This window comes from Pseudorasbora parva, chromosome 25, assembly GCF_024679245.1.
Source record: "Pseudorasbora parva isolate DD20220531a chromosome 25, ASM2467924v1, whole genome shotgun sequence".
Taxonomy (NCBI): domain Eukaryota; kingdom Metazoa; phylum Chordata; class Actinopteri; order Cypriniformes; family Gobionidae; genus Pseudorasbora; species Pseudorasbora parva.
In genome coordinates this window covers 5,405,351-5,417,612 of record NC_090196.1, presented here as the reverse complement: position 1 = coordinate 5,417,612, position 12,262 = coordinate 5,405,351, and the positions used below count along the sequence as shown (strand labels likewise).

General features: G+C 48.8%; 1 protein-coding gene across 3 annotated transcripts in view; it reads right to left on the bottom strand.

Annotated features, from left to right (window-relative positions):
- LOC137065097 (ankyrin repeat domain-containing protein SOWAHA) overlaps window positions 1–12,262 on the bottom strand; it is a 179,935-nt gene that overhangs the window by 44,221 nt on the left and 123,452 nt on the right. For 2 of the 3 annotated variants that reach the window (XM_067436662.1, XM_067436664.1), the window contains one exon: window positions 6,296–6,382. The exons of the other annotated variant lie outside the window; for it this stretch is intronic. In XM_067436662.1, coding sequence (XP_067292763.1) covers window positions 6,296–6,382 — 87 coding nt within the window. The remainder of the gene's footprint in view (window positions 1–6,295; window positions 6,383–12,262) is intronic. 3 annotated transcript variants of the gene reach the window in all.

The following is a 12,262-nucleotide window of genomic DNA, read 5'->3' as shown; positions in this document are numbered from 1 at the left end:
ATTTAATGTGTTTCTAGTTTGTTTGGTATGTTCTAGTATGTCAGTATACTTCATGGCATATTTAAAGAGTTTCTGGGAGTGAATTAGAGTGTAAAACATGTAATGTTGCTATGACTAACTGAATATTGGCGTGTAGATGTCTTCAGGACAGGACTCTTATCAAACATGTGAAGTTTGGGGCAGAGCAGGCACTGTATGCCTGTAGGGCCCTATAATTTCCGCAATCACGGAATCGCGGACGGAATCGCGGAATTGGCATATTAACGCGGAATCTGGTGTTAACGCAGATTTCCCCGGAATTTTACATATTTGTAATGAAATTCTGTGTCGTGTGGGTTAAGAACGTATGTCTGAGGAAAGTGCAGACGGGGGGAAGCAAATCTCCGCGACACAACCCCTCCCGTCATTTCAGCTCGCCCTTCAAAACAATGAAAGTACGGCGAAGTTGGTCTCCACGGCTCTGCTTTCGGCAGCGAAAAAGTTAAGAAACTCGATGCTAACGGCGGTTTCACACTGCATGCGCAGGCGGCGCAGAAGCTTTGCGTATGGAGAGCGGGAGTCGCGCGCTCGTTGTGCTCAGGCAGCATTGGTCGCGCGCGCACCTGAACCGCGGCTCGTGTATTGCTCAGACAGACAAATATTGTCCATTCTGTCAGATTTTTCGGTGTTCTGCTCGACCCCTGTCATCTCGTGCTTTGATTTATAATGTGCACATTAGGCAGCAATGCATATCTGCTGCAAATGCGACCGTTTTCCCCTCTGTTAGTCTGTTCCAAACATGCATTTAACATGCTGTAGCCTATGGGTAGTTTACATGATAAGTAACCTTAAAGTTAAAATTAAGCATCTAGTTTTAATCATTTAACGGGGCCTTTGAAGTTGGGGGAAAAAACTTCAAGCAGTGTTGTGTTTTCATGTATTTTTATTTTTCACAGCTCTGGAGATCATAATGGTGATTGTTAAACACACAGAACATTTCACTACATGATTTCATGGTGAAATGTTATTTTTTAATGTTAATTTTCAGCTTTAAATGTTTTACTTAATAGTACTGTATGTAAAAGATGATTCTTATGATTATTTTTTTTTAGTTCTTTTTAAAAAAAATTACTTGAAAGAAAAAGCTACTGGAGCACTTTCATTTTAACTTATATAAACTATTATAATTTATTTTACCGGAAAGTTTAAAGCTAATAACCATTAATATTTGAAGTACTTGAAGTGCAGTGTTATGTCAAATATCATATTTGTCCTAAAAAGTAAATGTGATGTTTGTTACCTCAATAAATTTAAGGTCATTCCTATTTTTTGTTTTATGTTCTATTATATTAACATTAAAAGCACACTCTTTTTTCACCAAAATAACAGTAAAGGGTAAAAAAAACAGAATTGCCAAACATTTTAACGGAAAAAAAGGAATCTGCAAAAATTAAAACTGAAAAAACGGAATTTGCAAAAATTAAAAAGGAAAAAACGGAATTTGGGAAAAAATAAAACGGATTTTATAGGGCCCTATGCCTGACTTACAACAGCTTCCTGTGTCATGGCGAAACATCAAACTTTGTGAGGCTGCCACGGACACACCCTTCAGGGAAAACTCAAGATCTTCACAATTTAACATCAACAAGACCTTTAGATTAGTGCAAATATGATGATGATCTAATTCAAATGTCTGGAAATGGCAAAAACTGCAACAAAAGAAAATTCTAAATAGCTCACTCCCTTTTGGTTTTCAGATTTCGTACCATAGGGGTGACCCCTAATGGTCGAAGATTCGGTGCATCGATATGCAGGACCAGATTCGAAGACTGATCTCATGGTCAAATCTTCGCGGGTGTTATGAAACGAGGATCATACCATTTTGGCAATATGATAGTGCTCAATATTAGTGTTATAAAGACGTGTCGCGGCGCTGAGCGATCGGCCCTTTAAGGGCACTGAGCTTCGCACCGGACGCGCCACGCCACATATACACCGACGACGGCATTCGACGCCTGTCCGTGGCGATTAAATGTATATTTCCCTCAAATCGTGAATGCACATACTGATTTCACCCTGTGCTACAAGATACACTCATCGTGCAGTGATTCAAAATTGAGCTTGCGCGCGGCGCATAATGTTCACGTCTGCCTGGTGTGAGATCCTGAGACACGGCGCTGAGCTTCAGTCCGGTGTGAGATCCTGAGACACGACGCTGAGCTTCAGTCCGGTGTGAGATCCTGAGACACGACGCTGAGCTTCAGTCCGGTGTGAGATCCTGAGACACGACGCTGAGCTTCAGTCCGGTGTGAGATCCTGAGACACGCCGCTGAGCTTCAGTCCGGTGTGAGATCCTGAGACACGACGCTGAGCTTCAGTCCGGTGTGAGATCCTGAGACACGACGCTGAGCTTCAGTCCGGTGTGAGATCCTGAGACACGACGCTGAGCTTCAGTCCGGTGTGAGATCCTGAGACACGACGCTGAGCTTCAATCCGGTGTGAGATACCTGAGACACGGCGCTGAGCTTCAGTCCGGTGTGAGATCCTGAGACACGGCGCTGAGCTTCAGTCCGGTGTGAGATCCTGAGACACGGCGCTGAGCTTCAGTCCGGTGTGAGATCCTGAGACACGGCGCTGAGCTTCAGTCCGGTGTGAGATCTTGAGACACGGCGCTGAGCTTCAGTCCGGTGTGAGATCCTGAGACACGGCGCTGAGCTTCAGTCCGGTGTGAGATCCTGAGACACGGCGCTGAGCTTCAGTCCGGTGTGAGATACCTAAGACACGGCGCTGGGCTTCAGTCCGGTGTGAGATCCCTGAGACACAGCGCTGAGCTTCAGTCCGGTGTGAGATCCCTGAGACACGGCGCTGAGCTTCAGTCCGGTGTGAGATCCCTGAGACACAGCGCTGAGCTTCAGTCCGGTGTGAGATACCTGAGACACGACGCTGAGCTTAAGTCAGGTGTGAGATCCTGAGACACGGCGCTGAGCTTCAGTCCGGTGTGAGATACCTGAGACACGGCGCTGAGCTTCAGTCCGGTGTGAGATACCTGAGACACGGCGCTGAGCTTCAGTCCGGTGTGAGATACCTGAGACACGGTGCTGAGCTTCAGTCCGGTGTGCGATCCTGAGACACGGCGCTGAGCTTCAGTCCGGTGTGAGATACCTGAGACACGGCGCTGAGCTTCAGTCCGGTGTGAGATACCTGAGACACGGCGCTGAGCTTCAGTCCGGTGTGCGATCCTGAGACACGCCGCTGAGCTTCAGTCCGGTGTGAGATCCTGAGACACGGCGCTGGGCTTCAGTCCGGTGTGAGATACCTGAGACACGGCGCTGGGCTTCAGTCTGGTGTGAGATACCTGAGACACGGCGCTGGGCTTCAGTCCGGAGTGAGATACCTGAGACACGGCGCTGGGCTTCAGTCCGGTGTGAGATACCTGAGACACGGCGCAGGGCTTCAGTTCGGTGTGAGATCCCTGAGACACGGCGCTGAGCTTCAGTCCGGTGTGAGATCCTGAGACACGACGCTGAGCTTCAGTCCGGTGTGAGATCCTGAGACACGACGCTGAGCTTCAGTCCGGTGTGAGATCCTGAGACACGGCGCTGAGCTTCAGTCCGGTGTGAGATCCTGAGACACGGCGCTGAGCTTCAGTCCGGTGTGAGATACCTGAGACACGGCGCTGAGCTTCAGTCCGGTGTGAGATACCTGAGACACGGCGCTGAGCTTCAGTCCGGTGTGAGATACCTGAGACACGGCGCTGAGCTTCAGTCCGGTGTGAGATACCTGAGACACGGCGCTGAGCTTCAGTCCGGTGTGAGATACCTGAGACACGGCGCTGAGCTTCAGTCCGGTGTGCGATCCTGAGACACGGCGCTGGGCTTCAGTCCGGTGTGAGATACCTGAGACACGGCGCTGAGCTTCAGTCCGGTGTGCGATCCTGAGACACGCCGCTGAGCTTCAGTCCGGTGTGAGATACTGAGACACGGCGCTGAGCTTCAGTCCGGTGTGAGATACCTGAGACACGGCGCTGGGCTTCAGTCCGGTGTGAGATCCTGAGACACGGCGCTGAGCTTCAGTCCAGTGTGAGATACCGGAGACACGGCGCTGAGCTTCAGTCCGGTGTGAGATACCTGAGACACGGCGCTGGGCTTCAGTCCGGTGTGAGATCCTGAGACACGGCGCTGGGCTTCAGTCCGGTGTGAGATCCTGAGACACGGCGCTGGGCTTCAGTCCGGTGTGAGATCCTGAGACACGGCGCTGGGCTTCAGTCCGGTGTGAGATCCTGAGACACGGCGCTGGGCTTCAGTCCGGTGTGAGATCCTGAGACACGGCGCTGGGCTTCAGTCCGGTGTGAGATCCTGAGACACGGCGCTGGGCTTCAGTCCGGTGTGAGATACCTGAGACACGGCGCTGGGCTTCAGTCCGGTGTGAGATACTGAGACACGGCGCTGAGCTTCAGTCCGGTGTGAGATACCTGAGACACGGCGCTGGGCTTCAGTCCGGTGTGAGATCCCTGAGACACGGCGCTGAGCTTCAGTCCGGTGTGAGATCCTGAGACACGGCGCTGGGCTTCAGTCCGGTGTGAGATCCTGAGACACGGCGCTGGGCTTCAGTCCGGTGTGAGATCCTGAGACACGGCGCTGAGCTTCAGTCCGGTGTGAGATACCGGAGACACGGCGCTGAGCTTCAGTCCGGTGTGAGATCCTGAGACACGGCGCTGGGCTTCAGTCCGGTGTGAGATCCTGAGACACGGCGCTGGGCTTCAGTCCGGTGTGAGATCCTGAGACACGGCGCTGGGCTTCAGTCCGGTGTGAGATCCTGAGACACGGCGCTGGGCTTCAGTCCGGTGTGAGATCCTGAGACACGGCGCTGAGCTTCAGTCTGGTGTGAGATCCTGAGACATGGCGCTGGGCTTCAGTCCGGTGTGCGACCCCCTTTAGGCACAATCAGCTTAAAAACGTGCATATAAACGCACTCAGTGTTCTTTTCCTCTCTAGGCAGGTATTTTTTTAGGTTTATTTATCAAAATTTTCTTTTATATATTTGTGTGATGTTCTGTGTTTCGATCGCAGCCTTTAAATGTTATGAGAGAACGGTTACGAATGTGTAGTGTATAGTTTTGATCACTTTATTAAAAGTGGTGGCTGTGTGCTGTGTGTAAAGTAAAATAAAAATAGTCTTAGCCTCCTGCTGACTAGTGCCCTGCCCTTCCCAACCCGTTTATACCATTTATTTTTTCCGGTCTATGGTTTACACACACACAGATGATTCCACTATAGGTCGACCATAGAGAGATTCGAAAATTCTGATTCGAATGTGTAAATCCTTAGTCGGGGACACCCCTACGTACCATTAGACTTTTTTTGTTGTTATTGGGCTGTTACATTTGTGTACCGAATTTCATACCCGTACGTGAAACATAGCTCGAATGGCGCTTAATTGAAATTTTGCAGATGGCGCTGTCGAGCCATTTTGCCACGCCTAATTCAGAAACCCATAACACATATTTTTTTGCAGTTTTGATGCGTGTGCAAAGTTTAGGCCCTCAATAATGCATAATTTGGGAGAAGAAGAATATTAGCCTGAGCATCGATCACACCATCACTAATAATAATTAAGATAGTTTACAGTTATTACACCAAAAGCATTGTTGAAAAGGGTGTAAATATCTGTTTTTACCTACACACAAATATTCTTGGATATTCTCACTATAAACAGCCAGTTTGCAAACGGTTGATTTGGACTCTCTGAACTGTACCGGGATAACTTAACTGAAATAACATCCTAAGAGGGACCATGATGCTCTGGGTGATAAAGGGAAAATAGAGCTCCAAATAAAGGTGGGGGGTCAGGACGGGGTGCTGCCACAGGCACAAAGATCCTGTCAGTATTGCACTTCTCCAACCCTCAATGTGACGAGATAAGATACTGTGAATTATAATATGCATGAACTGGGGGTGAGGCCAAAGCTTTCACTGCTGGACTGTTTGTACATCAGGAATAAATAAGCATGAGGTCATGTTTATGCAAAGAGAGAGGGGGGTTATGCATTCAACTTCAATTCTGTGCTTCATAAACATCCTCTTAACCAGGAAAATCGGCTGATTGGCCACATCAGGAGTGATCTAAAGGCTCAAATTAAAGGGAAAATTATGCTTTAATTATACACAAACACACACATTATAGCGCAGGTCGTAAGAGCGGTGGCGTGAGAAGGTGTTAATATTCCTGTGCGAGCGGTGTGTGTTTGTGTGTGGGCCCCCGCTGAGGTGTAAATGCGAGTGTGTCAGTAGGGACACTGGCTCCTGTCAGCTCTCACCGCTCTCTGGTTGACGTCCGCTCCGGAGCGCGCCATCATGTCCGCCATCTCCACGCGGCCCTGCTTGGCCGCCCAGTGGAGCGCCGTCTGCAACACACACATGCAAACACACCAGCTGTCAATCACCACGCCGCTGTCAATCACACACGTGATGTATTCAGGCTGTGCTTAATAAGACCGCTGCGCTAAAGTAAGCACTGAACTCACGTGAGCCGCCCGCTTTTCCTCATTTACAAAGGTCATGTGGACCGAGCATGTTTCGCCTCATACGATTGGCTGTTTGATTGTTTTAAAATAATATTCTGCCATGATGTACTCAACCTCTTGTAGGACCAAACCTTTATGCTGCTTTTTTTGTATAACCAAACATGAGAATGTTTGTGAGGAACTTTTTTACTGAGTTTTTATTTACTGGAAATCTTCTCTGTATCAAACCTGGTGCGGTTCCATCTCTGTAAGCTACATGAATTATAAATATAAATAATGACATGCACGGCGGGTTTCAGAGTAAAGTGTGATTCTTTAATTACTGACATGCGTGTTACGTGTTTCTTCAGCGTCTCAGAGCGGCTCCGTTCACAGTAAATGCTACTCCTCATGAACTCAGTCTCTGCTTGTGCTGATCGTTTGGGTTTAAAATGTGAAGTCTAACACGCTTTGTGTTTCATAGTGGGTCTTTTACACGCATGGAGCGCATCTTAGGAGCTCAGTTAACAAACTCAGGGTTACAGCATTAGTTTTGAGTTGACAAAACCAAACCAATATATTCAGGCTTTGTTGGTCCCATGATGCTGATCATCAGCTTTCTCTGTCAACTCAGGCTTTGATTCTGAGTTCAGGAGTTTAGCTGTGGCATCAGCAGTGAACAGCCAATCACACGCTGTGACATCAGCAGTGAACAGCCAATCACACGCTGTGACATCAGCAGTGAACAGCCAATCACACGCTGTGGATCAGTGGCACTGTGATTTTTTTCCCCTCTCTTCTGCAGAATATTACATGATTGAGAATTTAAACTAAATTTACACAGCAAACAGAAAAGAGCTGTCTATGAAAGACGACAACTTAAAAAAAATCTTACTACTAAACTAAGTTAGTTTAGCTGATATTTAGAGAGAATAGAACATTTAAGCTCACATGTAGTAATTTTATAGCTTTATTTTAGATTTTAAAGCTTATTTGCATGACCTTTATATAGACGACTATTTATATTAATTTTAACAAAATGCATATTAAAGATTGGTTAACTAAAATAACACATTTGTAATTCATTAAGGGTATAATAATTGCAAAAATTATGTCTAAATCATTAAAAAATATTATTATTATTATTATAAATAAGCATTGTTAAAAAGCCAGATGCTTTAGTCTTTTTTTAGTCAAAATCAATTTGCTTTAGTGACCTTTAATTTGGAGTAGAAAAAGGGGGAGTGACTTTATCGCATCAAAAGTGTGTTACTTTGCTCACAGCTGATTGGTCCAATCTCAGTTTTAGATCTCTAATCCAGATCATAGCCTGCCCTGGAGCAGGTTAGTCGTGGAGTGTAAGTTACTATGGCGATGAACACTGCTAAAACCCAAACCACTTTAATACCTTAAACCCAGAATTAGCACAAACTAAGCTTCAACATATCTAGTTAGCCAACTAAACCGGCTTCATGGTATAGGCCCCACGTTTATTCTCAAAAATTATAAATTAAAATTAAAATTATATTTAGTGTCCCATTCATTGACACCCATATTCACTATTTTATCTATAGTCGGCTTGCAGAAGTGTTTGCTGTGAGTGCATCCGGAAAGTATTCACAGCGCTTCACTTTTTCCACATTTTGTTATGTTACTGCCTTATTCCAAAATGAATTAAATTTATTTTTTCCCTTAATTCTACAAACAATACCGCATTATCACAACGTGAATGAAGTTTGTTTGAAATCTCTGCAACTGTATTAAAAATAAAATAAATAAAAAAAATGAAAAGAAATACAATTCACATGTACATGTATTCACAGCTTTTGCTCGGAACTTTGTTGGAGCACCTTTGGCACCAATTACAGCCTCAAGTATTTTTGAGTATGATGGTACAAGCTTGGCACACCCATTTTTGGGCAGTTTCTCCCATTCTTTATTGCAGGACCTCTTAAGGTCCATTAGGTTGGATGGGGAGCATCGGTGTACATACATTTTCAGATCTCTCCAGAGATGTTCAGTCGGTTCAAGTCTGGGTTCTGGCTGGGCCACTCAAGGCCATTCACAGAGAGCCATTCCTTTTGTTATCTTGTTGTGATTAGGGTCGTTGTCCTGTTGGAAGATGGACATTCGTCCCAGTCTGAAGTCCACAGGGCTCTAGAGCAGGTTTTCATCAAGGATGTCTCTGTACATTCATTTTTCCCTTGATCCTGACTAGTCTCCCAGTTCCTTCTGCTGAAAAACATCCCCACAGCATGATGCTGCCACCACCACCATGCTTTACTGTAGAGATGGTATTGGCCAGGTTAGTATTGCCTGGTTTCTTTCAGACATGACACTTGCAATTCAGGCCAAAGTTCAATCTTTGTTTCATTAGACCAGATAATTCTGTTTCTCGTGGTCTGAGAGTCCTTCAGGTGCCTTTTGGCAAACTCCAGGTGGGCTATCATGTGCTGTCTGCCCACTCTACCATACAGGCCTGATTGGTGTAGATCTGCAGAGATGGTTGTTCTTCAGGAATGTTCTCCTCTCTCCACAGAGAAACGCTGGAGCTCTGTCAGAGTGACCATCAGGTTCTTGGTCACCTCCCTGACGCAGCTAAAAAACGTAAAATATTTACGAATCCATCATGAAATCTTTTTTGTTAAGAATACAAAACTTTATACTGGTAAAAACTTTTTTTTTTTTTGTTATATCATAAAGATATCTATATAATTTCCCTTTGACCATTTTATTGATTAATGTACGATCCCTTAACACTACCCAAAACCTAAACCTACCAATTTAATACAGAATATAAAGAAAATAAAAGGTAAAACGTTGGAAAATGACGATTTTGGAAACAATATAGCATTAAAAAAAATATTTTGAACGGCTAATCCTACACTTACCCCTAAACCTACCCATTAGCATTTATTAAAACAACGTACTGTTATAAATCAAAGCATAACAGACAGACCAGTGTGTGGCAAGGGGGGCGTGGTTCAGCGAGGTCTGCAGCGGGAGAGAGGGCCGCGGGACGAGCGGTAAGTGAGTGGGTTGGACGCAGATTAATAACACCTGTCTCTTGTTCCAGTAATGAGCGCGGAGACGGGATAAAACACCAGCGGAACCAGAGACCAGGGAGAGAGAGAGTTCGGACGGTTGATGCCAAACCCCCACAGAGACTGAGTTACTGGAAGCCGGAAGGGCCGACCCGGAAGTGATCGCTATTGTTTTGAGTTTGAAAGAATCTCCACACTACGGAGTGTGCCTTGAATATTGAGAGAATAAATAAAGAGCATCAACCGTCTAGCCGACCCCGTGTCCTCTTCCTTCCTCATCCTATCGAACTTTGCTACACTGGTGCCGAAACCCGGGAAGGAAGTAGGACAGCGCCGCCGCCATGACAACGCCCTCCGCCTCGCCATTTGCGGATGTCATCAACTCCCTCGCGGTCCTCCACCAAGAACACCATCAGGCGTTGCTGGACCTTCGGACCGAACAGGAGCGCCGCTTCGAGGCGATCGTCCAAGGCCAGCAAGAGGACCGCGAGCGGTTCCGGAGCTGGATGGACCGGGCCGCCGGGCGGGCCAGCGCACCGGTTCACGTGCCCCTCCAGAAGATGGGGCCGGAAGACGACCCGGAGGCCTTCTTGGATCTATTCCAGAAGGCCGCGGAGGCCTGCGGGTGGCCCCGGGCACAGTGGCCGATGCGCCTCATCCCCCTACTATCCGGAGAAGCCCAGGCGGCCGCGCAACAACTACCGGTCGCGAACCTCCTGGACTATGACGATCTGAAGAGGGCCATCCTTCAGCGGGTCGGCCGGACCCCGGAACAACACCGACAGCGTTTCCGTTCCCTGGAGTGGGGTGAGTCCGGTCGGCCCTTCGCATTGGCCCAACAGCTCCGGGACGAGTGCCGCAGATGGCTTCTGGCCGGCGGCAGCGACGTGGACCATGTTGTCGGTCTGGTGGTGCTGGAGCAATTTATCACTCGGCTCCCCAGAAAGACCGCCGAGTGGGTCCAGTGCCACCGGCCCACGTCGCTGGAGACGGCCATCAACTTGGCGGAGGACCACCTGGTGGCGTGCCCGGGGGTCGGCGAACCCCCATTAACTTCTCCCTCTCTCTCTCCCCCCTCTCTCTCTCTCTCTCGCCCTGTCCCTCTACCCAGGTCCCGCCCTCCAGGCCCTCCTCGCGTCCCCCCCAGAGGCCGGGGTGGGATGGGCCTTGGACCGTCTGGGAGTTTGCGGGTCCCGCCCAGGGGGGCGGGGCCGCTGGGGGCTGGTAGTGACAATGGCTCTGGTTCCGCCCCCTTTCCGCGCTCATCCTCCAACCCACTCCCCGCCGCCGGGGCGGCGGGTAGGCCTGGGCTGGCCTGCTGGCGGTGCGGCGATCCGGATCATTTTGTGGACCGATGTCCGATGATGGACATCGGAACAATGATCCGGATCCCGAACGTCCAGCGGACCACCCCCGATCAGGCAGGAGAGTACCAAATTCCTGTGAGTATCAAGGGGGGTACATATCAGGCCTTGGTGGATTCAGGATGTAACCAAACCTCGATTCATCAAAGCCTGATGCAGCCTGGGGCATTGGATACAAGCCGCGTGGTTAAGGTGCGGTGTGTGCACGGGGATGTGGTGGAATACCCGGTTGTCCCGGTCACGATACAATTTCGGGGGAAAAAGCATAGTGTAGAGGTGGCGGTTAGTCCACACCTCCGGCATCCGCTAATTCTGGGGACAAATTGGCCCGCCTTTTCGGCGTTATTGGGGTCGTTATGCGCGGATGCCGCTTGGGAGAAGAAGGCGAGGAGGGGGGCGGCGCGAGTGCAGCTTGGGGAGACTGAGACGGGACCCTTGGGGACAGCTTCAGCGGAACCGAGCGGGATCGAGAGACTGATTCTCTCGGACCGCGATGACTTTCCGCTGGAGCAGTCACAAGATGAGACCCTCAAAAATGCCTTCCAACAGGTCCGATCGATTGACGGTCAGTCTCTCCAACCTGCCTTGCCTGTCTCGTATCCATATTTTGCCATAATAAAGGATCGGTTGTATCGAGTGACCCAAGACACTCAGACAAAGGTAGATACAACCCAGCTGTTAGTACCAAAGAGCCGCCGGGAAATGCTTTTCCAGGCGGCTCATTCTAACCCAATGGCGGGCCACCTGGGACAGGCGGCCACGCTGAATCGCTTAATGACCCGATTTTTTTGGCCAGGCATTCATGACAATGTGCGCAGGTGGTGCGCATCTTGTCCGGAATGTCAGTTGGTGAATCCACTGGCCGCCCCAAAAGCGCCATTGCGCCCCCTTCCATTAATGCAGGTCCCCTTCGAGAGAATTGCGATGGACCTCATCGGGCCATTAGAGCGATCCGCACGCGGACATCGTTTTGCGCTAGTTATCGTGGACTACGCAACACGATATCCGGAAGCAGTGGCTCTCCGCAACATCTCGGCGAAGAGTGTTGCGGACGCACTGTTTCGTTTAATCTCCCGGGTGGGGATTCCGAAGGAAATCCTCACGGATCAAGGCACGGCGTTTATGTCACGCACGTTAAGCGAATTGTACGGATTATTGGGCATTAAATCCATTCGAACCAGCGTCTATCACCCACAAACAGACGGCTTGGTCGAACGATTTAATCGCACTCTTAAATCCATGATCCGTAAATTCGTACAGGAAGACGCCAAAAATTGGGATCGGTGGTTAGAACCCCTCTTATTTGCTGTGCGAGAGGTCCCGCAAGCCTCCACGGGGTTTTCCCCCTTCGAGCTTCTCTACGGTCGGCAGCC